The sequence below is a fragment of the Protobothrops mucrosquamatus genome, unplaced genomic scaffold, assembly GCF_001527695.2.
Source record: "Protobothrops mucrosquamatus isolate PMUCROS unplaced genomic scaffold, P.Mucros_1.0 scaffold344, whole genome shotgun sequence".
NCBI classification, from domain to species: domain Eukaryota; kingdom Metazoa; phylum Chordata; class Lepidosauria; order Squamata; family Viperidae; genus Protobothrops; species Protobothrops mucrosquamatus.
In genome coordinates this window covers 1,004,661-1,031,068 of record NW_015386681.1, presented here as the reverse complement: position 1 = coordinate 1,031,068, position 26,408 = coordinate 1,004,661, and the positions used below count along the sequence as shown (strand labels likewise).

General features: G+C 47.1%; 3 protein-coding genes across 4 annotated transcripts in view; 1 reads left to right on the top strand and 2 right to left on the bottom strand.

Moving 5' to 3' along the window:
- Positions 1 to 357: 357 nt before the first annotated feature.
- On the top strand, positions 358 to 15,717 carry PLEKHB1 (pleckstrin homology domain containing B1). Its single transcript, XM_015815504.1, has 6 exons — positions 358 to 394; positions 3,699 to 3,851; positions 7,943 to 8,045; positions 11,471 to 11,510; positions 13,777 to 13,879; positions 15,581 to 15,717. Exons 1-6 carry the CDS (start codon positions 358 to 360, stop codon positions 15,715 to 15,717), a joined length of 573 nt encoding a protein of 190 aa, XP_015670990.1.
- Positions 1,588 to 2,505, bottom strand: LOC107287021 (NAD-dependent protein deacylase sirtuin-5, mitochondrial-like). Its single transcript, XM_015815471.1, has one exon. The coding sequence runs from the start codon at positions 2,503 to 2,505 to the stop codon at positions 1,591 to 1,593; it is 915 nt and encodes a 304-aa protein (XP_015670957.1). The 3' UTR covers positions 1,588 to 1,590.
- Positions 15,718 to 23,326: 7,609 nt separating the features above from the next.
- Positions 23,327 to 26,408, bottom strand: part of RAB6A (RAB6A, member RAS oncogene family) — a 54,394-nt gene continuing 51,312 nt past the window's right edge. The window contains exons 5-8 of one of the 2 annotated variants that reach the window (XM_029284047.1): positions 25,861 to 25,972; positions 24,946 to 25,039; positions 24,568 to 24,634; positions 23,327 to 23,397 (exon numbers count right to left, since the gene is read on the bottom strand). In XM_029284047.1, the coding sequence (XP_029139880.1) occupies positions 23,333 to 23,397; positions 24,568 to 24,634; positions 24,946 to 25,039; positions 25,861 to 25,972 (338 nt within the window). In that variant the 3' untranslated portion in view covers positions 23,327 to 23,332. The remainder of the gene's footprint in view (positions 23,398 to 24,567; positions 24,635 to 24,945; positions 25,040 to 25,860; positions 25,973 to 26,408) is intronic. The other variant, XM_015815470.1, reaches the window with a different exon arrangement.

Genomic DNA, 26,408 nt, shown 5'->3' with positions numbered 1-26,408 from the left:
TTATTATCATCATCATCATCATCATCATCATCATCATCATCATCATCATCATCATCATTATTGCTTCGAAGTCAAGAAGCAATAATAATAATGATTCTTCTTCTTCTTCTTCTTCGTCTTCCTCTTCTTCCTCTTCTTCCTCTTCTTCCTCCTCCTCCTCCTCATTATTATTATTATTATTATTATTATAATAATAATAATTATTATTATTATTATTATTATTATTATTATTATTATTATTATTATTATTATTATTATTATTATTATTATTATTATTATTATTATTATTATTATTATTATTATTATTATTCTATTTGATCCAGATACTTCTGTGGAGGAAAAAAGACTCAGCAAAAGATGGCTCTGTTGAAATGTGGCTGGCTCTGGAGACAGAGTAAGTTAATTGGGGGATTTCCTAGTGTGCAATTTCAGTCGGAATTTCTTTTATCAGGTCCGTCACGAGGGTGGTTTTCCCCATCTGGGTGGTGATGGAGTCCTTTGGGAGGCTCAAAGAGGGGGGTGGGCACTGCTGATCACAAAAGCTAAGCAGAGACAGCTGGGGTTTGTATTTGGATGGGCGGATTGATGGGAATTCCAGAAGGGTGAGAAGTAAAGGGGAAAAGATCCCAGAAGATGACAGTGGTAAATCATCTGTCCAAATACTGGTCCAAAAGTGATGTGGAGAGGAAGTTTGATGTAGTGGTGAAGGTGCTGGCTTAGAAACTAGGAGATGGTGAGTTCTAGTCCCGCCTTAGGCACGAAAGCCAGCTGGGTGACTTTGGGCCAATCACTAGGAGAAGGTGAGTTCTAGTCCAGCCTTAGGCATCAAAGCCAGCTGGGTCACTTTGAGTCAATCACCAGGAGACAGTGAGTTCTAGTCCCGCCTTAGGCAAGAAAGCCGGCTGGGTGACTTTGGGCCAATCACCAGGAGACAGTGAGTTCTAGTCCCGCCTTAGACATGAAAGCCAACTGGGTGACTCTGGGCCAATCACCAGGAGATGGTGAGTTCTAGTCCAGCCTTAGACCCCGGACGTGGTCCTTTCACGCATTTCCCCCCCAAATCTGCATCCTTCCGAATTACGCATTCCAATTCAGTTTCAAAATTCTTCAGCTCTGCAGTCTCCCTCCCTGCACCAGATCAGGGCAGCCATGCGGAGGTTGCGTGGGTCAATCGACGGGTTTTAAATGGGGGAGCTGGAAGGGGTCCAAACCCCCTAGGAGAAGAACAGACGGAAAATCAATGCAAAGGCTCCAATCGCGAAGCGTCGGATGACAAGTTGGCCCTGAGGTTCTGCAACATTTGCACTTTCTTCGCTTCCCACATCTGTGGGCGACCGTTGCGTTCCAGGCTTCCGATCAAAACGTGCTAGGAAAGAAATGCCCAGAAGGTTCTCGGGAAAGACGAGAAGAAGAAGAGAATGGCGGGAGTTTGGAGAGAAAGCAGTTAAAATGTACAGGTACCCCTGCCTTAGAGGAACCAGCAGCCTACATCTACCAGTGGATCGAGTACTTGATGAAACACCCGGGATACCACAACCGTCATAAATATGAGTCAGTTGCCACGTGTTTGAATTCTGATTACATAAACATTCAAGAGGTCATCTCAGTTTCTTTACAGGCAAGGGCTGGGGGCAGCGTAGTACCAGAGGGACCCGGGAAATGGAATCTGAATTTATCCGTTGCTGGAGTGCTCTGCATGTTGAATTCTGCAACTGGCACTCCCCTGGCAGATACCTGAGGAGCAAACATAGCAGCAGGATATACTACAGAAGAAGTTCCAATCACCAAACAAAGATCACATATCTCAAGTTCTTTTTCAACCTCTGTAAGGATATTAGAATCCAAAGTTTCTCCAAACCATACAACATGAGGTCGCAAGAGGCCATTGCACAGTTCGCATCGAGGGAGATCTCCCACAGGAATAGTAGCTTCTTCAGTTTCAGGATCTGGAGCACCTTTTCCAGCTAAAGCAGGACAGATTGGACTGTTGTAATTCTCCACAACGTTTCTACAACTGGTGCATCGGGTTTTGAATAAGCTACCATGAATTTCTAAAACATGCTTTGATCCTGCTCTTTTGTGGAGTTCATCGATGTTTTGTGTGATGATTGCAACACTCCTGCCTTGCTTGCTTATCTTAGCCTCACACTCTGCTATGGCAAGGTGTGCGGGGTTTGGTTGTTTGGTCATCATTAATTCTCTGCGGTAATGATAGAATTCCCACACCCTAGAGGGATTCCGTGCAAAAGCTTCTGGGGTAGCCAGTTCTTGTGCAGGCCATTTCCTCCAAAAGCTTCCTGCACCTCGGAAAGTTGGAACACCGCTCTCTGCACTGATTCCAGCCCCTGTGATAATAGCTATATGTTTTGCTTTAGCAAATATTTCTCGAAATTCAGTCATATTTGAACTGGGTCGTGCCATTTCAAAGTATGCCCTTTCTTTCTTGGCTGGAGCAAGTTTAAGCCCGCAATATACTTGAGAAACCACGTTCCTCACGGTGACCATGGGGATGCTGTGATGGTCACAAGCATGGAAATCGGTCCTAAACAGTGGTGGGATTCAGCCAGTTTGCACCACTTCGGCAGAACTGGTAGCTAATTTTTTGTTGCCCGGGCTCAGAATGGACTTCCGGAAGTGGCATCCACACAGAGAACTGGTTGTTCACCTGTTTGAATCCCACCACTGGTCCTAAGTCATTTTTTTCGGTGCCGTTGTAAGTTCAAGTGGTCACTAAACAAATGGTTGTTAAGTCGAAGATCACCTGTATGTGGACTGGCATTTCTGATGGCGCCACCTTGGCTGGCACATTTAGTTCAGTTGTTTTGGATTGTTTTATAATCCTTTTAATTTGTTTTCTTATTTTTTTTTGTTGTCTGGGAGCTTTCTAGAGTTTTGTCACCCGTGGGCGGCTGCCTAAATCCAAAGAGGAAATGACAGAATAGAATAATGATAAATTGTACCAAAGGAGAACAATTAAGCTGCTTTGGAATCGTGTCTGTGCGATTACTCAGCCTATCCAAGCTTTTAAAGTGCTTAAAGCATTGAAGGATAATAACATATATGCTAAAGAGTTGATTCACAAGGATGTAGATGTAGTCCTCGACATACGACCACAACTGAGCTCAAAATTTCTGTTGCTAAGCGAGGCCTTGTTAAATGAGTTTTGCCCCATTTTTTTTACTTTCCTTGCCACAGTTGTTAAATGAATCATTGTTAAGATACCAACACGGTTGTTAAGTGAATCCGGCTTCCACGTTGCCTTTGGTTGTTGGAAGGTCGCAGAAGGGGAATCACATGAGCCCAGGACACTGCAACCGTCGTAAATACAGGTAGTCCTTGACTTATGACCACAACTGAGCCCAACGTTTCTGTTGCTAAGCGAGACATTTGTTCAGTGAGGTTTGTGCCATTTGCCACGGATCTTAAGTGAATCTGGCTTCCTCCATTGGCCTTGTTTGTCGGAAGGTCGCAAAAGCGGATCACATCATCCCGGGGCCCTGCAGCCCGTCATAAATACGAGTTGGTTTCCAAGCGTCTGAATTTTGATCACGTGACTGCAATGGTCATAAGTGTGAAAAACGGTCCTAAGTCACTTTTTTCAGTGCCGTTGTATCTTTGGTCATTAAATGAACGGTTATAAGTCGAGGACTACCTGTACTATTTTTCTTAATTCTTCCCCCCCCCCCCGGCCTGTGCAGGTTCTATTCTGCGACGCTGGAAAAGGAACTGGTTCGTGCTGTGGGCGGATGGCAGCCTCGTCTACTACCAAGATGATACCGGCCGTGAAATGGACGGAAGAATTAACATTAGATCCAACTGTCGAGACGTCAGGACAGGCCGTGAATGCCGGGGTGCGTAGGTTTGGGATTGCCAACTGGATCCTTTTGACAAACACCAGAATGAAAGCTCATTGTTTTATTCTTAAACTAAGTTTCTAGTCCTCAAGGCTGTGGGGAGACCACCACAGAAGCAAACATGATAAGAGCGGTGTGTGTGTGTGTCTGTGTCTATGTCTGTGCGTCTGTATGTGCAGTCAGCCAGAACAGCCAATTGTAGTTGATTGGTTGGAGAGGCTGGCTCCTGCGTGAGGCAATCTGTCCTGTGATTGGTTGTTGTGGGTGTGGAGGGGGAGGTTCCCATTTTCCCGCCTTTTTCTTCTGTGTGCTCTGTAATTTACCTCACGAAGCTCCTGCTGTGTTGGTTTACCTCATGAGGCTCCTGTTAGCCTGACTTATCTAGTTTGCTGTAAATAACAGATGCTAAATATATTTACTTATACAAAACTGCAAGTTCACGTCAGTGGCCTCTGACTTCATTTGGAGACCGGCTGGGCAATGCTCTGACAAAACAGCTCTTCCATTTTCTTTTCTTTAAAACCCCTGCAGTTGGTTTTCTAAGTCACACATACAGGTAGCCGTTGGCCCTGTCTTCTTTCTGGCAGCCCCTCGAAGGAGGAGGAGGAGGAGGAGGAGGAGGGGGGGGAGGAGGAGGAGGAGGAGGAGGAGGAGGAGGAGGAGGAAGAGGAGAAGAAGAAGAAGAAGAAGAAGAAGAAGAAGAAGAAGAAGAAGAAGAAGGAGGAGGAGGAGGAGGAGGAGGAGGAGGAGGAGGAGGAGAAAATAAATGGAATAGAATAGAATAGAATAGAATAGAATAGAATAGAATAGAATAGAATAGAATAGAATAGAATAGAGCAAATCTGGAAGGGACCTTGGAGGTCTTCTAGTCCAACCCCCTGCTCAAGGAGGAAAACACTATACCATTTAGGACAAATGGCTGTCCAGTCTCTTCTTTATGATGCTCAAGTGTTGCTCCAGATGTTTTGGGATTGCCCCCATGGAGCCTGTTATTATTATTATCGGTACTGGATAATCTGGATAGTGGATGGGGCCGTGCCTGGAGACAGCAGAAGAGAAGAGAAAGAACTGGAGAAAAATCACAAAATGCGAAGACTCTGCAAATGCAAAGAGAATGACGGCTGCAAAAGAAAACTAAGGCAGAACCGGCAGCGATAAGTGCTTGGGTGCCATCTCAGAACATCTGGAGCATCCCTTGAACACCCATTGGCATTGACCAAGGTTCCATCAGGATAGAGGTGGAAGGGACCTCGGAGGTCTTCCAGTCCAACCCCCTGCTCAAGCAGGAGACCCTTGGCCATTCCAGACAAAATGGCTGTCCAATCTCTTCTTGAAAACCTTGCATTCTTTTCTCCTGTAGTCCTGGCAGTGCGGGGCTGAATCACCCCAAATGTCCTCTTCCTACACAATGGAGGGACACAGCAAGTCGAAACAGAGGATCATTTCATTTGACACCAACACAACTGCCAGCAGTGCTAAAGGAACAGTGGCCAGTTTTCTGCCAGCCTCCAGCTAATTCTTGCTTCCTTCCTTTGTGTGTGTGTGTGTGTGTGTGTGTGTGTGTGTGAGAGAGAGAGAGAGAGAGAGAGAGAATTACAGGAAATTGATGGACACCATCCAATAACCTCATAGCCGTTTGTTCATCTTGCTTTGCTGCCCGATAGGAATAGAATAGAGCTGGAAGGAGCCTCGGAGGTCATCTAGTCCAACCCTCTGCTCAAGCAGGAGATCCTATCCCAGTTAAGGTCTTGATACACTGTCCTTTAAACCTCTAAATGGCTTAGGACTTATATGGTAGAGATACATCTTTTTCATTAAGTAAAGCACCAGAAGGCAAGACCAGAAACGACGGATGGAAACTAATCAAGGAAAGAAGCAACCTGGAATTAAGGAGAAATTTCCTGACAGTGAGAACAATTAACCAGTGGAACAGCCTGCCTCCAGAAATCGTGGGCGCTCCATCACTGGAGACTTTCAAAAAGAGACTGGACTGAAATGGTATAGGGTCTCCTGCTTGAGCAGGGGGTTGGATTAAAAGACCTCCAAGGTCCCTTCCAGCTCTATTCTGATTGATTGATTGATTGATTGATTATTGATTGATTTCAGCCTCTTCTTAAAAACCTCCAGTGATGGAGCGCCCACAATTTCTGGTGGCAAGCAGTTCCACTGGTTAATTGTCCTCACTGTCAGGAAGTTTCTCCTTAATTCCAGGTTGCTTCTCTCCTTGATTAGTTTCCAACCCTTGTTTCTCATCCTGCCCTCTGGTGCTTTGGAGAATAATTTGACCCCCTCTTCTTTGTGGCAGCCCCTCAAATACTGGAACACTGCTATCATGTCTCCTCTAATTCTTCTTTTCTTTAGACTAGCCAAACCCAAATCCTGCAGCCATTCTTCGTATGTTTTAGTCTCCAGGCCTTGGATCCTCTTAGTTGCTCTTCTCTGAATTTTTTCCAAACTCTCAACATCTTTTTTGTGATATGGTGACCAACATTGGCTGCAGTATTCCAGGTGTGGCCTCACTAGGGTTTTATAAAGCGGTACTAATACCTCGCGTGATCTTGATTCTATGCCTCTGTTTATGCAACCCAGGATTGGAGGGTATATTTGAAAATACATTTCATCCCCCCCTCCCCTTTACAGCTCAAGACACTACGGAGGGTCCCTTTTTGTCACACCTCCATTTCTGCTGCAGGCTCAGCTGTCTCTTCTCCGCCTGTTGTGTAGCTTGCCGCTCTGCCTCCTGTCTCCCAAGCTCGTTCCTGCAAACCGTCCTTGCAAACAATTAGAACAGTTAACCAGTGGAACCACCTGCCTCCAGAAGTTGTGAATTCTCCAACACTGGAAGTTTTTAAGAGACTGGACAGCCATTTGTCTGAAATAGTGCAAGGTTTCCTGCCTGAGCAGGGGGTTGGACTAGATGACCTCCAAGGTCCCTTCCAACTTTATTATTATTGTTATTATTATAAACTGCTCTCCTGCCACATCTTCAAGCGTCTGGATTTTGGAAAGAGCTCACGTCTTGTTTTTTCATCCTCTCTGAACGAACATCCTGGAATCTTTTCCTGGGAGGCAACAAGCCTCTGCGTTGTTGTGTCCTCTGTGTTGTTGTGTATCACACAGACGAAGGTTTTGGCCCTCCGGGGTCAGTATGGCAGCTTTTGTTTGAGTTTTGTTGTGTCCCCTGGGGCATCCGCCAAGGCTGCCTAATCTGGTGCTGTTTGTTTCACTGTGACTCCACAACTCAAGAGTTACTTTGACAACTCTTCCCCGAGGTCCTAATTATGCGCTGACTCTCTTGGGTTGCAACAGACAACTAGGATCACTTCAGAGATATTTAGGCGTTCTTTGCTTTAAAAAAACACCCACCCACCTTACGACAACGGCAACTTTTATTTTTAAAACTGCAGGGAGTCCTCAACTTACAACAGTCCATTTAGTGACCATTCCAAGTTACGACGGCACTGGAAAAAAGGGACGTGAACATTATTCACACTTACGACCGTCGCAGCGTCCCCAGGGTCACCGGATCAAAATGGATGCTCGGCCACCGACTCACATTTATGACGCTTGCAGTGTTCCAGGCAACTGGCTTGTGTTTATAATAATAATAATAATAATGATAAAGTTGGAAGGGACCTTGGAGGTCATGCAGTCCAACCCCGTCGCCCTGGGGGTGTTTTCTGCAGTTTTTTTAAGCAGGGACCTGTATGAAAATTATCCCTAATTCATTCTGAGACTGTTGGGAGTCCGATGCTGATCCCAGGCACAGAAATTTATTTATTTTATTTATTTTATTTTATTTATTTTAATTTATATCCCGCCCTTCTCCCGACGGGACTCAGGGCGGCTCACAACATATTTAAAACAAAGAAATGAAAATGAAATATTATTCGTAATAATATTATGACATGTTTTGATCGGCATTTCCCACCCAGCTTTAATGAAGAGCAGGCAAGATTGGGGGGGGGGAAGTCCCGTGGAGTGTCTTGTTTAACCACAATCCCCTTGAGGTCTAGAAACCTGTTATTGAAATAGAAAGAAAACCGCCGGCCGGCTCTCTGCTTATGTCTCCTCTCCTGTCTTTATAGATATCCAGCCTCCGGAAGGGAAAACCCGGGAGTGCCTGATGTGCGTTGTGCAAAGAGATGGGCCCAAGACCATGCTGTGCGCTGAGAGCGAAGACGATGCGTTGTAAGTTGTGGGAAGCGCAGGTCTTCCAAGAAGGGTCAGAAAAATCAAGGTGGCTGAAGCCCTGACCCCTTTTTGTGACGGGTGGGGTTTCGGTCATATCACCTCGACATTTCTGAAACCGCTCGTGATCCATCTGCAAAGCAGTGGTCACACCCAAGGACCGGTCATGAGTTTCCTGCCTGAGCAGGGGGTTGGACTAGATGACCTCCAAGGTCCCTTCCAACTTTATTATTATTATTATTATTATTATTATTATTATTATTATTATTATTATTATTATTATTATTGTTGTTGTTGTTGTTGTTGTTGTTGTTGTTGTTGTTGTTTTGTTGTTGTTGTTGTTGTTATTGTTATTATTGTTGTTATTATTAAATGGGTTTTTTTAGTTTTTATTTATTTATTATTAGATTTTATATATAACTTAAGGTGGCAAACATAACTAATATGCTTCCTCTTCCTGTTTTTTACCACAACATCTACCCTTTGAGGTGGGTTAGGCTGAGAGAGAGGATGACTGGCTCAAAGTCACCCAGCTGGCTTTCATGCCTAAGGCAGAACTAGAACTCACATCTCCTGGTGATTGGCCCAAAGTCACCCAGCTGGCTTTCATGCCTAAGGCAGAACTAGAACTCACATCTCCTGGTGATTGGCCCAAAGTCACCCAGCCGGCTTTCATTCCTAAGGTGCGACTAGAACTCACCGTCTCCTGGTGATTGGCCCAAAGTCACCCAGCCGGCTTTCTTTCCTAAGGCAGAACTAGAACTCACCGTCTCCTGGTGATTGGCCCAAAGTCACCCAGCCGATTTGCATGGCTAGTGAGGAACTAGAACTCACCGTCTCCTGGTGATTGGCCCAAAGTCACCCAGCCACTTTCATTCCTAAGTGGGACTAGAACTCCCAGTCTCCTAGTGATTGGCCCAAAGTCACCCAGAAGCTTTTTATGTTTAAGGCGGGGCTGGCACTCACAGCCCCTGGCTTTTTAGTCTGGCGCCTTAACCACCATGTATGTCTAGTTTAATGAAGAGAAGGACGAGGGGGGACATGATAGCAGCCTTCCAGTATCTCAGGGGCTGCCCCAAAGAAGAGGGAGTCAAGCTATTCTCCAAAGCGCCTGAGGGCAGGACAGAAAGCAACAGATGGAAACTAACCAAAGAGAGAAGCAACCTAGAATGAAGGAGAAACTTCCTGACAGTTAGAACAATTAACTAGTGGAACCACCTGCCTCCAGAAGCGGTGAATGCTCCAACACTGAAAGTTTTTAAGAAGAGACTGGAAAGCCATTTGTCTGTAATAGTATTGAGTCTCCTGCTTGAGCAAGGGGTTGGACTAGATGACCTCCAAGGTCCCTTCCAACTTTATCATCATCATCATCATCATCATCATCATCATCATCATCATCATCATCATCATCATTATTATTATTATTATTATTATTATTATTATTATTATTATTATTATTATTATTATTATTATTATTATTATATGTTGAGAGTTTGGAAAAAGTTCAGAGAAGAGCAACTAAGATGATCCAAGGCCTGGAGACTAAAACATATGAAGAACGGCTGCAGGACTTGGGTTTGGCCAGTCTAAAGAAAAGAAGGAATAGGGGAGACATGATAGCAGAATTCCAGTATCTGAGGGGCTGCCCCAAAGAAGAGGGGGTCAAGTCATTCTCCAAAGCGCCTGAAGGCAGGACGAGAAACAACGGATGGAAACTGATCAAGGAGAGAAGCAACCTGGAATTAAGGAGAAACTTCCTAACAGGGAGGACAATTAACCAGTGGAACAGCTTGCCACCAGAAATCATGGGTGCCTCCATCACTGGAGGTTTTGAAGAAGAGGCTGGACAGTCACCTGTCTGAGATGGTGTAGGTTCTTCTGCTTGAGCAGGGGGCTGGACTAGAAGACCTCCAAGGTCCCTTCCAGCTCTATTCTATTCTCAGTTCCAAGTGTCCCTTCTGAGCTTCTTCAGCGCATTAGTCTCTGCAGCTAAAGGGATCTTGGCATGCTGATCACCCTCCAGGACTAACCGGAGATGGCAGGCTGACATCCCGGCTAATCCTGCTTAGACTTATGACTCAAGATGGTTTGACAGCCACGGGTGACCTTGAGGTCACGAAGGAGCCAGGATTAAGATAATCTCCCTCTAGGAGAGCTCCCAGCTAGGTCACAGAGAGGGGCAAAAGTTACATTCCCACCTCCCCTTTCACGGAAGTACCCGGTCTGATTTGAGGAAGACTTTCCACCCTCATGGAAACCGTCACGAGCCCAGGAGTTTTCCAGCTCAGATTCTCGCTTGCTCCCTCCATCAAGGCCGGCAGGGGGATTCTGGGAGTTGATGTTCACAAAGAAGAGGGGCGTCAAGCTATTCTCCAAAGCGCCTGAAGGCAGAACAAGAAGCAACGGATGGAAACTCATCAAGGAGAGAAGCAACCTGGAACTAAGGAGAAACTTCCTGACAGTCAGAACAATTGACCTGTGGAACTACCCGCCTCCAGATTTTGTGAATGCTCCAATACTGGAGGTTTTTAAGAAAAGACTGGAATGGTATAGGGTTTCCTGCCTGAGCAGGGGGTTGGACTAGATGACCTCCAAGGTCCCTTCCAACTTTATTATTATTATTATTATTATTGATCATCACACAGTCAGCCAGACGTTCAGACTGGATTTGGCATTTTTGTCTACCTATCGAGTCCTTTCCAAGGACCTGGGATAGGCAGATGTTTTTTTTTTATATTATTATTATTATTATTATTATTATTATTATTATTATTATTATTATTATTATTATTATTATTATTATTACTCCTTCAAGTTGCCATGTTGAGAAACATGTTCCAGACTCCCCGACTTACGATCACATTTGACCCCCCCAAATTTCTGTCGCTAGGTGAGACCACTGTTAAGTGAATTTTGCCCCATTTTATAACCTTCCTTGCCACCGTTGCTAAGTGAATCAGTGGAGTGGTTAAGTTAGTAACACGGTCGTTAAACGAAACTGGCTTCCCCCATTGACTTGGCTTGTTAGAACAAGGGTCCCCAACCCCCCGGTATGTGGACCGGTACCGGTCCACGGCATGCCAACAACTGGTCGGCACAAACAACCGAAGCCCCATCCGTGGAATGCAGGCAGCACGCACTCTCCAGTCTGTGAAAAAACCTTTCTCCACGGAAATGGTCCCTGGTGCCCCAAAGGTTGGGGGTCTCTGTGTCAGAAGGTCGCAAATGGGGATCACGTGACCCCAGGGACACTGCAACCGTCCTAAACGTGAGTCAGTTGCCGGTCTTGGAACTTGCAGGAACCTCCTGCAAGATTTCCATAGTTTATTCTTGCAGGGAATTGTAGGAAAGCCACGGATAGGAGAGGGCTTTAAAATCCCTCCTTCCCCTTCGGGCTGAATTGATTTTCCTGTTTTTGTCCACAGAGCCTGGAAGATGGCCATTTTGGAAGCGAAAGCAACCCAGGTGAGTCTCCTTTACGGCCTTGTCTTGAAGGGGGGGGGTAGCTGAACATTATTGAATGCTCTGACAGTAGCTCAGGGTTGAACTGGGGGGTCCTCGGTGCTCTCTGAGCTGGATTGCTTTCTTGCAGACGTTTCGTGACCCAACTAGGTAACATCATCAGGGATAGAAGGGGGTGGATGTGGAGGAGGAGGAGGAGGACTGTGGGGTCCTTGGTGCTCTCTGAGCTTGGTTGTTTTCTTGCAGACATTTCCTTACCTGACTAGATTACATCATGAGTGCTAGAAAAGAGGGGTTTGCAGAGAGGAGGAGGAGGAGGAGGAGGAGGAGGAGGAGAACTATGGGGGTCCATGGTGTCCTCTGAGTTTGTTTTCTTGCAGATGTTTCATGACCCAACTAGGTAGCTTCATCAGTGCTAGAAGGGAGTGGGGATTGTGGAGAGGAGGAGGAGGAGGATGACGACTATGGGGGTCCATGGTGCTCTCTGAGTTTTTCTTGCAGACGTTTCATGACCCAACTAGGTAGCTTTATCAGTGCTAGAAGGGAGTGGGGATGGAGGAGGAGGAGGAGGAGGAGGAGGAGGAGGAGGTGGAGGACGACGACGACGACGACGACTATGGGGGTCCATGGTGTCCTCTGAGCTTGTTTTCTTGCAGACGTTTCATGACCCAACTAGGTAGCTTCATCAGTGCTAGAAGGGAGTGGGGGATTGTGGAGAGGAGGAGGAGGAGGAGGAGGAGGAGGAGGAGGAGGAGGAGGAGGAGGAGGAGGAGGACGACGACGACGACGACGACGACGACGACGACGACGACAACTATGGGGGTCCATGGTGCTCTCCGAGTTTGTTTTCTTGCAGACGTTTCATGACCCAACTAGGGAACATCTTCAGGGCTAGAAGGGATTTTATTGAATGCCATTTTCAGAGGGACTGAATTAATTTGCTACTCCTAGTGGCTGACTAGGCATGTGTGAACCTGGTCAAGGCCTCCGTGGGAGCCAGCAGGAGGTCCCCAAGAGGCACCCCAGATTGAGAAAGCGGAAGAGCACCCAGGGCAAGGCAGACGGGGGAGGGCTGGCACCGTCAGCCAGAAAACCTCAATCTTGAGCCATTCAGCTTTTCTCAGTCGGACCAACGTTTAAGACCTGGGCACTTCGCCTCTCACATTTCCCCAGCCAGCCTGCGAATTTTGCCGAGTCACTTTCTGATTTTCAGCCCCGTCTGGTTACCGATCGATAAATGCAGTTCTTCTAATGTTGCAGAAACGTCTCGAAGGCTGGATTGATTTTATAAAGAGACGTTGGAAAGAAAAACAAATATTGGGTGTCCAGCCAGGAGTCCCAGTGGGATTAGGGCAGGGGTAGGCAACCTTGGCTCTTTTAGGACTGGTGGACTTCAACTCCCAGAATTCCTGAGCCAGCATGGGGGAACTATGGCCCCTTCATGACTCGTGGACTTCAACTCCCAGAATTCCTCAGCCAGCATGGGGGAACTATGGCCCCTTCATGACTCGTGGACTTCAACTCCCAGAATTCCTCAACCAGCGTGGGGGAACTATGGCCCCTTCATGACTCGTGGACTTCAACTCCCAGAATTCCTCAACCAGCGTGGGGGAACTATGGCCCCTTCATGACTTGTGGACTTCAACTCCCAGAATTCCTGAGCCAGCATGGGGGAACTATGACCCCTTCATGACTTGTGGACTTCAACTCCCAGAATTCCTGAGCCAGCCTGGCTCAGCTTGGAAACCTCTCCCTTTCCCCTCAGCATGGCTGGCTCAGGAATTCTGGGAGTTGAAGTCCACGAGTCATAAAAGAGCCAAGGTGGCCTACCCCTGATCTAGTCCAACCCCCTGATCAGGCAGGAAACCCTATACCATTTCAGACAAATGGTTGTCCAATCTCGTCTTAAAAACCTCCAACGATGGAGCAGCCACAACCTCTGGTGGCAAGCTGTTCCACTGGTCAATTGTTGTCACTATCAGGAAATTTCTCCTTAGTTCTAGGTTGCTTCTCTCTTTGTTCAGTTTCCATCCGTTGCTTCTTGTCCTGCCTTCTTCAGGTGCCATTAACCGGTCTGCCTTTGGTTTGCAAGTTTGGTTTATCTTGTGAAGGGCTGACAGGGATGGTGTAGTAGGGAATCCTGCCCGGGAAGAGGGCTGGACTTGATGACCTCTAGGAGCCCTCCCAATTCTGTGTCCGCAGCCCAAGGGGGACCCGACTCGCTTTGGGCTCTCAGGTGCCGACCTTGGGGTGTCCTTCTGTCTTCCAGGTTCACCTCTACGACCCTTACGACGACTACTACCAAACGGTACCCCTGGACTCGTACCAGGCGATGTACGTCAGCTCGGATTATCACGGCAACCCGTATATCGGTAGGTCTGCCAGCGCCCTCTCCCAGTAGACGTTTAAAGAAGGAATCCGATTACAGGTAGCCCTTGACTTAACGGCCATAACTGAGCCCAAGATTTCCGTTGCTAAGCGAGACAGGCGTTAAGCAGGTTTTGCCCCGTTTTACGAGCTTTCTCGTCACCGGTTGCTGGAGCTCAGTGCTAGAACTCACCGTCTCCTGGTTTCTAGCCTGGAGCCCTTATCAGCCTTCGTTGGCACTGCCGGTCCTCCAAACACGGCAGTTTAACAGAATCACAGAGTTGGAAGGGACCTTGGAGGTCATCTAGCCCAACCTCCCGCTCAAGCAGGAGACCCATTACTTTTTCAGACCAATGGCTGTCCAGCCTCTTCTTCAAAACCTCCAGGGTTGCAGGATTCACAGTCCACAAAAGGCAACTCGTTCCACTGATCGATTGTCCTCGCCGTCAGGAAATTTCTCCTTAAGTTTCCTTACCATCTTTGTGAGAATACAAACATTACAGAATCACAAGAGTCGGAAGGGAACTTGGAGGTCTTCTAGTCCAACCCCCTGCCTCGGGCAGGAAACCCATGGCCATTTCACATGGTAGGGCCAGAGAAACTGTGTTTTGCCCGGCTGTCTGGACCAATGTTACCTTCTTCAGCTGATGGTCAAGGGTCTCCAAACCTGGCACGTTTAAGACTTGTGGACTTCAACTCCCAGAATTCCCCAGCCTGAGAAACACACAGAATTCTGGGAATTGAAATCCATCCACCTTAAATTCACTGAGAAGTGGTGGCCTGGAGGCCAAGGGTCTCCAAACCTGGCAACTTTTAAGACTTGTGGACTTCAACTCCCAGAATTCCCTGGTGTAGGACTAAGAAATGCACAGAATTCTGGGAGTTGAAGTCCACCCACCTTAAATTCACTAAGAAGTTGCTGGCCTGGATTAAATTCCAATTTCTCCCAAATCAGCCATTCCTCCCGGCTGAACACATCTTGAGGGCTGGAGGGACATCTGGTGGCCAAATCGGGTATTGCCGTAGATGCAACAAAAGGAGATTAAAAAAAAATCAATTACAGGCTCTCCTCCATTTACAACAGTTCATTTAGCGACTGTTCAAAGTTACGACAGCCCTGAAAAGAGTGACTTATGACCGTTTTTCACAGTAACGACCGTCGCAGCCTCCCTGCGGTCACGCGATCAAAATTCAGAAGCTGGCAACTAGTTCTTATTTATGACGGTCGCCGTGTCCCAGGGTCACGCGATCCGCTTTGGCAACCTTCTGACAAGGAGAAACGTCCTGACAGTTAGAACAATTAGCCAGTGGAACCACCTGCCTCCAGAATCGGTGAATGCTCCAACACTGGAAGTTTTTAAGAAGAGACTGGACAGCCATCTGTCCGAAATGGTATAGGGTTTCCTGCCTGAGCAGGGGGTTGGACTAGATGACCTCCAAGGTCCCTTCCAACTTTACTATTATTATTATTATTATTATTATTGCTAACTTAACAACTGCAAAGAGTCACTTAGCAGCGGTGGCAAGGAAAGTCATAAAAGGGGGCAAAGTTCGCTTAACAAAAGCCTCACTTAGCAAGAGGAATTTTGAGCTCAATTGCGGTCGTTAAGTGGATCACCTGTTCCAATTTTTGGACCATTCGCGAATTTCCAGTCAAAACCTCTCCATGCGCGCTGATGCATTTTTCCTCCCTTTCTTCCTTGCAGCCCCTGGAACGACGCACGTCATCATCCGCGAAGACCCCCACCGCGTTTCCGGAGATCAGATGGCCCTGGGCCTCCTCGCCGGAGCGGCCACGGGGGCCGCTCTGGGCTCGTTCATGTGGATGCCTTGTTGGTTCTGACCCTCTGCTTTTTGGTAGACCAGCCAGCCCGGCCTGGCTGACCCCCTCCCCTTCTTTTTTCCAGGCAAGACCCCCCCCTTATTTCGAAAGCGAAGAGGGAGAAACCGACGGGTCACTTGGCACATAGACTCCCCGGGGATTTTGCAAGATCCTTGGGAAGGTTTTTAAGCACCTGCTGTGTTAACAGTAACCTAGTTCCCATGTTGCACTGCTAGGCCCTCCCTGGTTCATTTTAAGACTCCCCGGGGCTGGTCAGGAGGTTGCTGACCCTGCCCCAAATCTATAGGTCAGCATTTCGTTTGGGAAAGGGGTAGTAGGGTTATGTAGGAGGAACCACCAGCTTGGAAATCCGTTGTTGACACTTTCATAAAGTCCCTTTCTGCACTAGCCATGTACCTTCTTAGCCAAGGTGGAATCCCAGTTAATTTTTTTTTTTTTGGCAGCTCAGAGTCAGAGCCAAGTCCTGGTGGGTTTTCCGTAACCAGGTTCGGCGTGTTGTGTGTGTGAACCGAGTTGGCTTCCCTTTGGGATGTCCGGCTTGTTGGATTCGCAAGCGAAACGGTGCCTTGCGCAAAGTCCTTGCGGTGGCGCGTTCTCAGCGTCTTCCTGCCCAGATCACGTGGCTTGGCTGTTCTTCTCCAGCATAGTGGCCCCCCTTTCCACCAGGGTACGGTCAAAAAAGTCCAGATGGGGCCACAACGGCGCAACAGAAACTGTGTTACGTTTTTGTGGCTGCACATTACAAAAAAAACCCCCAGATTTAACTGCATCGCTGAGTGGAATATTGGATCATTATTTTTTTTACACCATACCCTGTGGGTACAATTCCTTTGCCCGCCCTTGTTAGCCACCTTCCTATTTCCTCCACTTCTTATGTTAGAAGATAATAATAATACTAATACTAATAATGATAAAAGTTGGAAGGGACCTTGGAGGTCATCTAGTCCAACCCCCTGCTCAGGCAGGAAACCCTAGACCATTTCGGACAAATGGCTGTCCAGTTTCTTCTTTAAAACTTCCAGTGTTGGAGCATTCACCGCTTCTGGAGGAAGGTGGTTCCACTGGTTAATTGTTCTAACTATCAGGAAGTTTCTCCTTAGTTCTAGGTTGATCTCCAAGTTATGTGAAGAGTTACTACATCCTGGCTGAGTTAAGCTCATTCCATTTGTCCCTGCTGTCTCCCTGGCATCCTGGCCCCCGAGGTAGCCACCACAGCTCCTGCCCTGCCTTCTTGGCCCCGTTGGCTGGGGATAATGGGCACACACTACCGTAGGAAGGCTTGGAGAAAGACGGTGCCAAGAATGGAGCGGTCTCCAATTGGTTTCCAGGCAGACGGGAATCCCACAGATCTGTTTGTGGATGCATAAAGTCATCCTTTTCCTGGCCTTGTTCGTCTCTGTGCGTGAGCAAAGTAGATCCTTCCCAGAGCGCTTTTGAGAAAGAATTGTGGGTGAACTTGGGGGGGGGGGGGAGTTTCATTTCTAACACACCAAAATTTTATTTAGGGTTATTCCTGTGTCTGCCACAAAGATTTCCCCCCCCCCCCCCCCCAGTTGCTGGTTCATCCTTGGGAAGGCGTGCAAACACAAACCTTCGCACAGACCCTTTTGTGGGGTTGGCGCAGCTAAATGACTGAAACACTGCCAGGTCAGCACAAGAGAGATTTCTGGGCCAAAAAGCCCCGCACAAACATCACAATTGCTAGCAGTTAACACGGCTGTTGAGTCACACCCCAGTAAATACTTACAATAATAAATAGTAAAGTTGGAAGGGAGCTTGGAGGTCATCTAGTCCAACCCCCCTGCTCAGGCAGGAGACCCTATACCGTTTCAGACAAATGGCTGTCCAGTCTCTTCTTAAAAACCTTCAGTGTTAGAGTTGGAAGGGACCTTAGAGGTTATCTAGTCCAGCCCCCTGCTCAGGCAGGAGACCCTATACCATTTCAGACAAATGGCTGTCCAGTCTCTCCTTAAAAACCTCCAGTGTTGGAGCATTCACCGCTTCTGGAGGCAGATTGTTCCACTGGTTAATTGTTCTTGCCAGATTGCTCCTGGTTGTAAGGGTTACTTACCCTCGTTTGCAGATGAACTGATCGCTTTCTTTACAGCAGTGACCAATTATTTTTTTTTTAGGGAAAAAAAGAAAAAAATCTTACCAAAGAAGCCAAATTGAATCCAATACACACAACACACACACACATATCCTTAAATTCCCTAGCTGTTCAGAGGGAGCATTTCCTGCACATATATATCCAGGCACTTCGCGGAATGAGAGTTGCACACAAAATTTAGTCATTTTGCATTGGAAGAGAACGGCAGTGACCAATTATTTTTTTTAGGGAAAACAAGGAAAAAAATCTTACCAAAGAAGGCAAAATTGAATCCTATATATTTATATAGGATTCAATTTTGCCTTCTTTGGTAAGATTTTTTTCCTTTTCCCCCCTATATATATAGGATTCGGGAGAAAACCCGAATAACCAAAGACCTACCTACCTACCTAACCTATATAAATTCCCTAGTTGTTCAGAGGGAGCATTTCCTGCACATATCCAGGCACGTCGCAGAATGAGAGTTGCACACAAAATTTAAGTCGTTTCGCATTGGAAGAGAACGGCTCGCGTTTTAAAAGAAGCCACCGGGAAGCGGTGCCCACGGTTCTCGGTGGACGAGGGTTTTTTTTAGCCAGCAGTGGCTCTCCTGGGGGTATCCCATCCCTGCGGGCAGGGTCTGCTTCAGCTGGTGGGTTGGGGGCTTCCCAAGCAAGCCAGGAAGCGGGCCAGCCGGGCCTCCCCCTGTAGTCGCGTCACAAACACACCTCGCTTCGCTTCTCTCTTTGCGCACCACCTGGCCATCACATCCCAGTTGTGTCTGTTAGTTTGCGGTTTGATTCCATCAAACGCTTGAAGCACTAATGATAATAATGTATATTTTGGAAGAAAAGCTATTTAAGGATTAAAACAAAAATGCTCAACACAGTGGCTGTTTTTTCTGTTCTTCCGCAACATCAGATTGCAATCTTGTGGGGTTTTTTTTCCCTTCTGGTTTGGCCGGATGCCAGTCCGCTGCTAAGCGGTCCCTGTTGAATATCCACGTTTTCTCAAGAGGGTAAATAAGCATTATTATCAAAATGCAGGCGCCTCAATTCAAAAGGCTGTTTTAGCCTTGGGCTTCTGCTCCCCCCTCACCAATTGTATTTAAAGTTCATCTGCATTTAACTCAGTGTTTCTCAACCTTGACAATTTTAAGGCGTGTGGACTTCTAACTCCCAGAATTCCACAGCCAGCGTTGCTGGCTGTGGAATTCTGGGAGTTGAAGTCCACACGCCTTAAAATTGTCAAGGTTGAGAAACACTGAGTTAACTTAATTAGGGGGTATGAGAGCCTAGTGGGGGAAAGAAAAAAAAAAAAGCACCAGGATTGTCATTTACACGTGTGTTTAAGAGAAGGAATTGTCTTTATTTTCCAATTAATTCCTCCCAGTATGTAAAGAACAGACTAAATCAGTGGTGGCGAACCTACGGCACGGGTGCCAGAGGCGGCACTCAGAGCCCTCTCTGTGGGCACGCGCACCGTCGCCCTAGTCCTAGGCCTTCAGCTGGGTTTTATAAAACCTTTTCGCTTTAGGCCTCCGCTGTCATGTGCAAAAAAAAAAAAAGAGAAAAGGTTCAATCAGTCAATTTCAACTTCTTGCGGGGGAAAAAAAAAGATCTTGCAAAGTTGGAATGGATTGATTGAACTTTTTAGTCCCACCCAGTCTGCCGTTACCACTGCAGCCACGCCCACCCAATGGGCCACGCCCACCCGGCACCCGACGATGCATAAGTGGGTTTTGGGTTGCAGTTTGGGCACTCGGTCTCTAAAAGGTTCGCCATCCCTGGACTAAATAATAGCATTTGGCCCTTCTGACGCTTCCATAAAGCTGCTGCGTTGTCTGCTACTTAACCACTGCCGTTGCTCGAGTAATGTGGAAAAGCCACTCTTGAAATGGTAATTTACAAATGGTAGATAATGCACGCACGCACACACACACACAAATTCCTGGTCGCAAAAAGTACTGCTGTGCAAAACGCAGGAAAGGAATAAGAAAGAGCAAAAGAAAGGAACTAGGTAAAATCTAGATTCACGACCGAAGGCGAATCTACGTCTCCCGGGATAACGTCGCAGGATCCAATCTGGGTTGGACATCGGGACCAAAGATTTCGTCTTCCGAGCTGCGTACTTCAGGCTGTTGTGCGCGTGATATCTATACGGTGCCAGGTTGCGTGACTTTTTAGATGTTGATTGGGGTGTTGGCTGTTGTCGTGTTGTTTCCTTGTGCTGCCCAGCCCTCACCTCCTAAGTAATTGGTAGGCTGGTGGTAAATCAGTACCTCCTGTTGACTGGCAAGGGACCCCGTTTCCCAGGCTTCAATCATTTCCCTGGCTGTTTTTGTACCTGCCCGTCCAACAATCTGAATAGCTGCAAAATCTCGTTCGGTTCACTGTACCCGTTTCTGTGAAGCAGCTTTACAAGTAGTCCTCAACTTAACAACCACAATTAGGGACCGGGATTTCCGTCGTTGCGGTTCTAAGCAGAATCAGACCCCATTTTTTTATGTTGGTTAAGCGAATCACGACTATGCAGGCTGGGGAATTGTGCGAATTGAAGTCTGCCCACCTTAAAAGTTGGCAAGGTTGGGAAACTCCGTCCTACTCGGGAGTTTTGCACACTCGCTCCCTGTTCGGAGGCCAAAGGATGAGTGTGATGCTCAGCTCCAGCGCCGAGTTCGAAACAAGCCAGAACTACCGAGGCCGGCGATGGGGAAAGGGAGCAGGAGAAGCAAAAGAAACAAAAGGGAGAAACCTTTTTTTTTTTTTCTCGTAGTGTTTTTGATTAGATACTTTATTGGAAGCAAAAAATTCTGTGCATGTTTTAAAAATCTAACCCGTGTACACATTTAGTTGCTCGAAGAACCCAAACCACAGAAAACTCAAAAAAAAGTTATTCAAAAGCAGCGAGATGGGATTCTTTTTGTTTAAATTTCTGCACACGTAGAGTAACGACGATACAAGGAAGAGAGAAAAAAGAAAAAGAAAAGAAAAGTAGCCCCGTCTCCTTGAGTTTCTTTTCAGGATTAAGTTCATCGTCGGTTGCCGTAGTTTAAACATTTATTTCTAGACATGCTACTTTGAAGAAGAAGAAGAAAAAAAAGAAAAAGGGGAAAAAAAATCACCTCTTCAATATTGCATTAAAAGCATCTGTAGGTCAATCTGCCCTTTTTAACATGAGATTATGCAAAATCACTGGAAACTCAAGTCAAAGGGATGAATTTGCCATTTTTGACTTCAACAATGCAAGGGGGGGGGGATTTTGCGTTGAGGCCTTTTCAAAAACCAGCCCTTGCCAAGAAAAAAAAAAGGGGAGCTTTTCCAAGCGTTTCCCACACCGCCCCTCCCTTCCACAAACTCTCCTGGCAAACAATGTATTTACAATTGTGTTAAACTTCCGTAGCAACTTCACAATGACTAGCACAGATTAAGAGTGCACTTCTGCAGTGTGTGTGTGTGTGTGTGTGTGTGTGCGCGCGCGCGCGCGCGCATGTGTGTGAGACAGAATATGCATGTCTGTGTTTCCTAAATCGTGGAATCTTGCAACATTGCCAAAGCTTTAAATGGAAAAGAAAAAGAAAGAAAGAAAGAAAGAAAGAAAGAAAGAAAGAAAGAAAGAAAGAAAGAAAGAAAGAAAGAAAGAAAAGGGAGGGAGGAAAGAAAGAAAAGGGAGGGAGGAAAGAAAGAAAGAAAAAGAAAGAAAAAGGGAGGAAAGAAAGAAAGAAAAAAAGAAAAAGGGAAGGAAGGAATGAAGGAAGGAAGGAAAGAAAGGAGGAAGGAAAAGGAAGGAAAGGGAGGGAGGGAGGGAGAAAAGGAATGAAGGGAGAGAGGGAGGAAAAGGAAGGAAGGATGGAAAGGAGGGAGGGAGGAAAAAGGAGAAGGAAAGAAAGAAAAAGAAAGAGAAGGGAGGGAGGGAGGAAAGAAAGAAAAAGAAAGAAAGAAGGGAGGGAGGGAGGAAGGAAAGAAACAAAAAAGAGAAGGAAGGAAGGAAGGAAGGAAGGAAGGAGGAAGGGAAAGGAAGGAAAGGGAGGGACGGAGGGAGGAAAGAAATGAAGGGAGAGAGGGAGGGAGGAAAAGGAAGGAAGGATGGGAGGGAGGGAGGGAGGGAGGGAAAAGGAGAAGGAAAGAAAGAAAAAGAAAGAAAGAAAGAATAAGGGAGGAAGGGAGGAAAGAAAGAAAAAGAAAGAAAAAGAAAGGGAAGGGAGGGATGGAGGAAGGGAGGGAGGAAAGAAAGAAAAAGAAAGTGAAGGAAGAAAAGAAGGAAGGAAGGAAGGACCTTCTTGAAGGTGAACCAATTTAAAGCCGAGAAAATAAATAGTGAAGGGAATCACCGTTAATGGTAGTTAAGTTAAACATAATGCTAAACAAACGGTTACTTAACCAAATTATGTAGTACATACGTAGATTCGAGACCGAATGTAAAAAAAAAGAAAAAGAAAATATACATGCTGAAAGTAAAGGCAACAGGCTGCATAACTGCAAGCTTTGTTTCCATCTTATGCCGCCACCACCCATTCGTCCTTTTAAAAAATGGACTTTTATAACTCTCCCTGCCTCCAGTTGCCCGTCTTTGAGCTGCCAAACGGCCTCATTTGTCCCGTGTTCCTCCTTCCTCGCTTTACGGAGAACCTTACAAGCAGTAGTGTACCTGCCTCTTGTTCTGGAAACGGACTTCACCTGCGGGTGCCCGTTCTGAAACTATTGCCGGAAACGCCATAAACGAGAGACTGCCCTGCCTGCCAGTTTAACCGTACTTTTGGGGTTTCTCTCCAAGGAACCACGAGGTTGTTGTGTTGTTTTTTTTAAACCCCAGATGGGCGTCGCGAAAGATCTGGAATCCGTGCATCTTTAGCCGATGCCGGTTTGTTCGAGCTACGAAAGAACGGAAGCAAACGACGCAGCGGGAAAGCACGATTTAAGGACCCAGCGTTGAATTTTGCTTTTCCCAAAAGCAAACGCCGGGGCTGAAAAGGCAGCGCAATCTTAAAGTTTTTTTGCCCTTCCGCTAACGCTCTACTACGGCCCGCAACGGCCTCTTCCTACCCTGCACAACCCAACGGCCCTCCTTAGCCCCCCTGCTTCCATCTATTTGACAAGTGCAACGTTTTAATATATTTAAAAAAACAAAACAAAACAAAAACAAAACGACAGGACCTTAACAAAGTTGTCCCCAGCTTTTCTAGAACTACGGGGAGACGCGTAGGGCTGGTCTGGGCTTTTTTTTTTTTTTAAGCCCCTTTTTCCTCCTAATGTGATGAAGACACCGACTTTTTGTGCTTGTGAAGCTAAACAGATCATCTTCACGAGACAGGCAGCGATGAGGGTCCGTGCTGGGGTTAGTGGGGAGAAGAAGGCGGCAAGGCGATCCGTCCACACGGCGGTCAAGGGGAGATCCCGGGAAGAAGGAAGGAAGGGAGGAAAGGAAGGGGGGGGCAGGAGAAGCCAGTGATGGTTTGAGGAAGAAGGAAGAAAAAACGAAAGAGAGCAACAAAACAAAACAAAACAAAAAAAAAAACCCAACACACTATTAGCAGGAGCAGCCTCCTTCGCTGACTGGTTGCTCTTGAGGCTTTTCGAGTTTGATGTCGATCACTGGGAGGGGGGAGAAGTTAAGGAAAACGGAAAGGCAAAACGGCGTCTCAGCTCCAGGTTTCACGGAAAGGCCCTGGTATATTGGGGGGGGGGGGTCCTTGGTGATCTCTCTGAGCTGAGTTGCTTTCCTGCAGATGTTTCATGACCCATCTAGGGCAAGGCTTTTCAACCAGGGGTACGGGCACCACCTGTGGTACGTTGGCACCTGGCAGGTGGTACGCGACCATCCTAGAAAAGTGGTAGCGGGGGAGGAGAATGAGCTGAACCGGTGGCAGCACCGCACAAGCCTGAGCGAGAGACGGCTGGAGCTGCAGGGCTGTCAGGGCTCAGCGGAAGCACCAGGATCAGTGCTGCTTTCCAGCTGATCGGCGCTTCTTCGGAGCTGTCAGGGCTCAGTGGAAGTGCCAGGTTCCAGCTTGAGCTCAGCACTGATCCTGGCGCTTCCGCTGAGCCCCGAAGAAGCGCCGATCAGCTGGAATGTTGCAGCCTCTCCAGGGTCTTGTGATTTACATTCAGATGCTTGGCAACTGATTCATATTTATGACGGTCCCAGTGTCCCAGGGTCATGTGAAGCGACCAAAACCTGCTGCAACCACCCAGCAGACGGGGGGGAATAAAAACCAAACACCCCCCCCATCCCACCCCCACTGCCAATCCTCAACAGAAATTCTCACAACAATGAAAACCTCGGACAGGAAGAAGTGTGCGGCTGGGCGGGCAGGCAGGTGTCTTGCTCAGCTGTGGCTCGGGGGGGCACTTTTGTCAGTGCCATTGTCACTTCGAACAGTCACTAAGCGAACTGTTGTAAGTCGAGAACTACCTGTACTTTATATCACTTTTTTCCTTTTGGGGGGGGGAGGTCATCAAGTTTTTGACACCTTGCTAGGCGACTGGTGGTACTCGGATGTTGCCATATCCTAAAAGTGGTACAATGGGTGAAAAGGTTGAAAAGCCCTGGTCTAGGGAACATCATCAGTGCTAGAAGGGAGGAGGAGGGGGGGAGCCTGAGTGGCCAAAGCATTCTGCAATTTATTTATTTTTTTAAATATGCCGTTCAGCTGTCCTCGTCCCCCCCCCTCTGCCTGCTGCACTCATCCCCCCCCCCCTGCAAGCCTCAACCCCGATGACTAGATTGCTCCCCTCTACCAAGGATGGTGGATCAAAGGATACTGTCTTCCCTGCTTTTGTCCTGCGTGCTCTCCATGCCGGGCAAAGCAGCAGCCACACGTCGGAAAAGCTGAGGGAGAAAATCAAGAAAGAAAGAAGGGGGGAAAAAAAATTGAAGAGGGATCTATAGAAGAGCAGCAGGACAACATATTGCATTTTAAGGCTCCACCTTTTTATGTAAGAGGGAGCAGAGCTGCACTGAGGCTTTTGCAAAACATCTGCGCCCAATAAAAAGCATTCGCTTTAATGGAAGGCCTAGGCCGGGGGTCATCAGACGTGGCCCTTTGATGACTTGTGGACTTCAACTCCCAGAATTCCTCAGCCAGCCGTGGAGACCCCTGCGGTTTAAAACGTAAGGACCTGCAGCTCCTCATTACTCACTTGTTTTACGTTGTATCCGGCCTTTGCGCTAGTTTCAATGAACATCACATTCAGCTCTTTGGCTTTCCTTTCCCCTTCCTCGATAGAGACTTGCCTGGAAAAGAAAGGAGGAGAATCGTAGTAAGAGAGGTGTAGTCTTGGCTTCCTCTAAGAATTGCGCTCCTTTTGTGTACCAACGAGAAAAACACCGTTTCAGAACGGTTACAGTTGCTACAGCTTAGATCAGGGGTCTTCAAACTTCGCCCCTTCATGACTTGTGGACTTCAACTCCCAGAATTCCTGAGCCAGTATGGGGAAAACTTTGGCCCCTTCATGACTTGTGGACTTCAACTCCCAGAATTCCTGAGCCAGCAGGGGGGGAACTATGGTGCCTTCATGACTTGCAGACTTCAACTCCCAGAATTCCTCAGCCAGCGTGCCTGGCTGAGGAATTCTGGGAGTTGAAGTCCACAAGTCCTCAAAGGGCCAAGTTTGAAGACCCTGGTCTTAGAGGCTTCAAGGAACAAACCTCCATGAATTAGTAGGGCTTGTGCTTATGGGCCTTATGCTTTTATTTACATGGTAATTTACAAAGCAAAGTCCAAGGGCTAATTCGTAGGGAGGGGGAGTGGAGAAGACAAGCGCATGAAAATGCTGTTTAAATGGTGAGGAATAAAAATTAAGCAGTTTAACAGGAAAGATTGCAGACGGGCCTCCCAACCCTCAATGGATGCACAGGTGTTAAAAAAAAAAACCCGGAGCAACCTCTAAATAAAATAAACCAAGTCCTATTGTCACATCTACACATTCTATACTTTAATATCACTTTACAAAGCCTTGGTAAGGGCACACTGGGAATGCGGCGTCCAGTTTTGGTCGCCACGCTGTAAAAAAGATGTTGAGACTCTAGAAGGAGTGCAGAGATACTCTCCTTACCTCTTGTCTGCTAGATCTGTTTTGTTTCCTACAAGCATGATGATGACATCGCTCCCCCTTTCCGTTCTGACATCATCGATCCATTTTGTGGTTTGCTGGAATGAGTTTACATCTGGAAAGGAAAAACACACACAAATAAAACCTTATAGCGTGTTGCGCACAAAACACATTGTCTACAAAGCATCTGTTAAGTCAGGGGTAGGCAACCTGGGCTCTTTTATGACTGATGGACTTCAACTCCCAGAATTCCTGAGGCAGCATGGGGGAAACTATGGCCCCTTCATGATTTGTGGACTTCAACTCCCAGAATTCCTCAGCCAGCATGAGGGAACTATGGCCCCTTCATGACTGGCGGACTTCAACTCCCAGAATTCCTCAGCCAGCATGGGGGAACCATGGCCCCTTCATGACTTGTGGACTTCAACTCCCAGAATTCCTCAGCCAGCATGGGGGAACTATGACTCCTTCACGACTTGTGGACTTCAACTCCCAGAATTCCTGAGGCAGCATGGGGGAAACTATGGCCCCTTCATGATTTGTGGACTTCA

Excerpts from the sequence above, each read along its gene's own strand:
- PLEKHB1 (XM_015815504.1), top strand. The coding sequence starts at position 358 with ATGGCTCTGTTGAAATGTGGCTGGCTCTGGAGACAGA. Across the intron at positions 3,852-7,942 it reads GACAGGCCGTGAATGCCGGG|ATATCCAGCCTCCGGAAGGG; the intron begins GTGCGTAGGTTT and ends CTGTCTTTATAG. Across the intron at positions 8,046-11,470 it reads GAGAGCGAAGACGATGCGTT|AGCCTGGAAGATGGCCATTT; the intron begins GTAAGTTGTGGG and ends TTTTGTCCACAG.
- LOC107287021 (XM_015815471.1), bottom strand. The coding sequence starts at position 2,505 with ATGGTCACCGTGAGGAACGTGGTTTCTCAAGTATATTGCGGGCTTAAA.